This window comes from Mastomys coucha, unplaced genomic scaffold (genome assembly GCF_008632895.1).
Source record: "Mastomys coucha isolate ucsf_1 unplaced genomic scaffold, UCSF_Mcou_1 pScaffold22, whole genome shotgun sequence".
Taxonomy (NCBI): domain Eukaryota; kingdom Metazoa; phylum Chordata; class Mammalia; order Rodentia; family Muridae; genus Mastomys; species Mastomys coucha.
Window position 1 is genome coordinate 203,808,367 of NW_022196905.1, and position 2,563 is coordinate 203,810,929.

The 2,563-nt window shown below is 44.4% G+C and overlaps 1 protein-coding gene across 1 annotated transcript in view; it reads left to right on the forward strand.

Moving 5' to 3' along the window:
- Positions 1 to 2,305: 2,305 nt before the first annotated feature.
- LOC116067811 (prostatic spermine-binding protein-like) overlaps positions 2,306 to 2,563 on the forward strand; it is a 1,304-nt gene continuing 1,046 nt past the window's right edge. Inside the window, exon 1 of the mRNA XM_031336854.1 lies at positions 2,306 to 2,439. Coding sequence (XP_031192714.1) covers positions 2,306 to 2,439 — 134 coding nt within the window. The remainder of the gene's footprint in view (positions 2,440 to 2,563) is intronic.

Below are 2,563 nucleotides of genomic sequence, written 5' to 3' on the forward strand. Positions count from 1 at the left end.
CTCTGTCTCTGTCTCTGTCTCTGTCTCTCTGTCTCTCTCTCTCTCTCTCTCTCTCTCTCTCTCTCTCTTGCTCTCTTTCTGTCCCTCCCTCCATTCCCATTCCTTCTTCTCCCTGTCTCTCTCTGTCTCTTTCTCTTTCTGTCCCTCCTCTCCATCCCTCCTTCTCTCTGTCTCTTTCGCTGTCTCTGTCTCTGTATCCCCCTCCCCTCTTCCTCCATTTTTCCCTTCCTCCCTTCCTCCCTCCTGCCCTCCCTGTTCCTGTGTGTGTGTGTGTGTGTGTGTGTGTGTGTGTGTGTTGATCTGAAACAGGCATATTTAAGAGGAAGCAAGAGAGAAAATTGCTTTGTTTTGTTTTAAGTATACTATAACCCAGGCTGGCCTAAAACTCAATACATACTTGAGGCCGACCTCAAATCCACAATAACCAGCCTGTCTCAGCTTGCCAAGTGCCAAGTATTACAGGCATAGGCCACCAGGCCCAACTTCTCTCTTGCTTAGTGTTTTCTGCTTTAATATTAAACAGTGGACAGTTAAAGAGTAATACATAGAAAACACACATCTCATTTTTTCAGATTCATCCAAAGAGAGCTGTGCATAGTGCTCAGGTCTGTATTACTGAAGGCCCTTCTTGTGTGTGGAATCCCACGGCTTCCCTTATGATGTCCTCACTGCTGATCCTTCAAGGCTATTGGCAGATGCAGGTCACATGCAGATCCCTCAAGTCAAGTTATCTGCCACAGGGGTATTTAAGTGGAACCAAGGCCTCTTTATAGCCCAATAGTATACCACATCACTTTTCCAATAAGGAAACTTTTACCTCATATTAAGCACACCCAGCTGTGGGCCTTTAGCTTCCTTGGGTCAGGCCCTGGTGTTTAAGCACTGAGTCATTTCATTTATTTTGTAAGTATAAAAATTATAGTGTATCAGGGGCTAATGAACTGGCTCAGTCAACAGTGTGCTTGGCACACATTAGATCCTGAGCACTCCTGTTATAGGGAAGAGGGAGAGAAGGAAGGAAAGAGAGACAGACAGAGACACAGAGACAGAGACAGAGAAGCTGGAAGTGGTGCATATCTCCAACCCAAGCCCTAAGGGGACAGATAGGCAAATTCCTGGGGATTGCTGTTCAGCTAGCCTACCTCAACAAGAGAGCTCCACATTCAGTGTAAGAAATGTAAGGTGAGGAATGATTGAGAAAGACACCAACGTCTGGTCTCTACTCATGCTCACACAGAGATGCATGCACCTGGTTCATGTGCATGCACACAGTCACATATACACACACACACACACGCATACTCTGTACACATACAAGATAACAGCCTATAGTTAAGTGGCGGTCACACATCCTGATAGATAGAGGTGCCAGTAATAACATTGACTGCCTTTTGAGCACATTGTATGCAGTCAGTTTCCTAAGTGCTCTGCATGCACTGATTTATTTAACATGTGCTGCACAGGTCTCTTCCTGTCAGCCTTCCTTCTAGACTATACACTGAGCAGAAGCTTCACTGTGCATGCCTGTGAGTGTGTCTGACCTTGTCTTCAAGTCTTCTTAGCATCAGTTTCCCACCTGATTTAAGACTCCTATTCTTTATTTTGTGCAGCCCACCTCTGTAGGTTTTCCCTGATTATAACGAGACTATAAGACAAGACATTAGCCAGGACCAGCATCCCAGTGGCTTCCCAGGAAATCCCTTAGGAAGCTGGGAGACAGTGAGTGAGTGTGGTGCAGGGTCTTCCTCTCTTGGGATGGTGTAAGTGCCCTGGTAAATACTGAAATATGTCTGTCTGCAGTAAGTGTAATGTTGTGCCAAACATCACCATTTCCACAGGGATATTGGCTGAGCTAATTAGATTCACAGAAATTCTCATGGCAAGAATACAAGACATTGCACTTACTGAAATGGGGTTTTTAAAATATCTTCTTCAGAATAGGTAATAAAAGGTTTCCTGAAATCCAAAGTATATCTATTGGCATCTGTAAAAAGGTCAGCTGAAGAGATACATTGACTAGAAAAATAAGATCTCTGGGTCATGCCCAATAAGCAAGCCAGGGTGGGCTCAAGGTCAGCCTGAGTAGACTTTGAACCTTGTACTCCTGTTTGCCAGCTCCCTGAGGTGAAGCATTTCACTTGAAACTCCAGATTATTTTCTTCTCTAGTTACATGAGAATATTAGAGGGATGCTTATCATACAAGGTGATCGGAAAATGGTGCATTTCACTGTTTGACATGGGATGTGCCACAAAATACATGTTCAACATGTATTTTGAGCATACGTGATGTGCAGACAGTTATAGATGGAGGTGGTGTTAAGGATGCTCCCAGTGATGAAGATGACAGTGATGATGAATAGGATAATAGAGGTAAAAGAGATGGAAAAGACAGCAGTGTCCATGATGGTGGCAGGGATGGTGGTGAAGATGAGAGAGATGTAAGTGACAGCAATGGTGACAGTGATTGTAAAGATGATAGAGATGGGCATAGCAGTGAGGGTAACAGTGGTGATAGTGATGTGACAGTGTGATGGTGAGGATGATAGAGACAGAGATGACAGT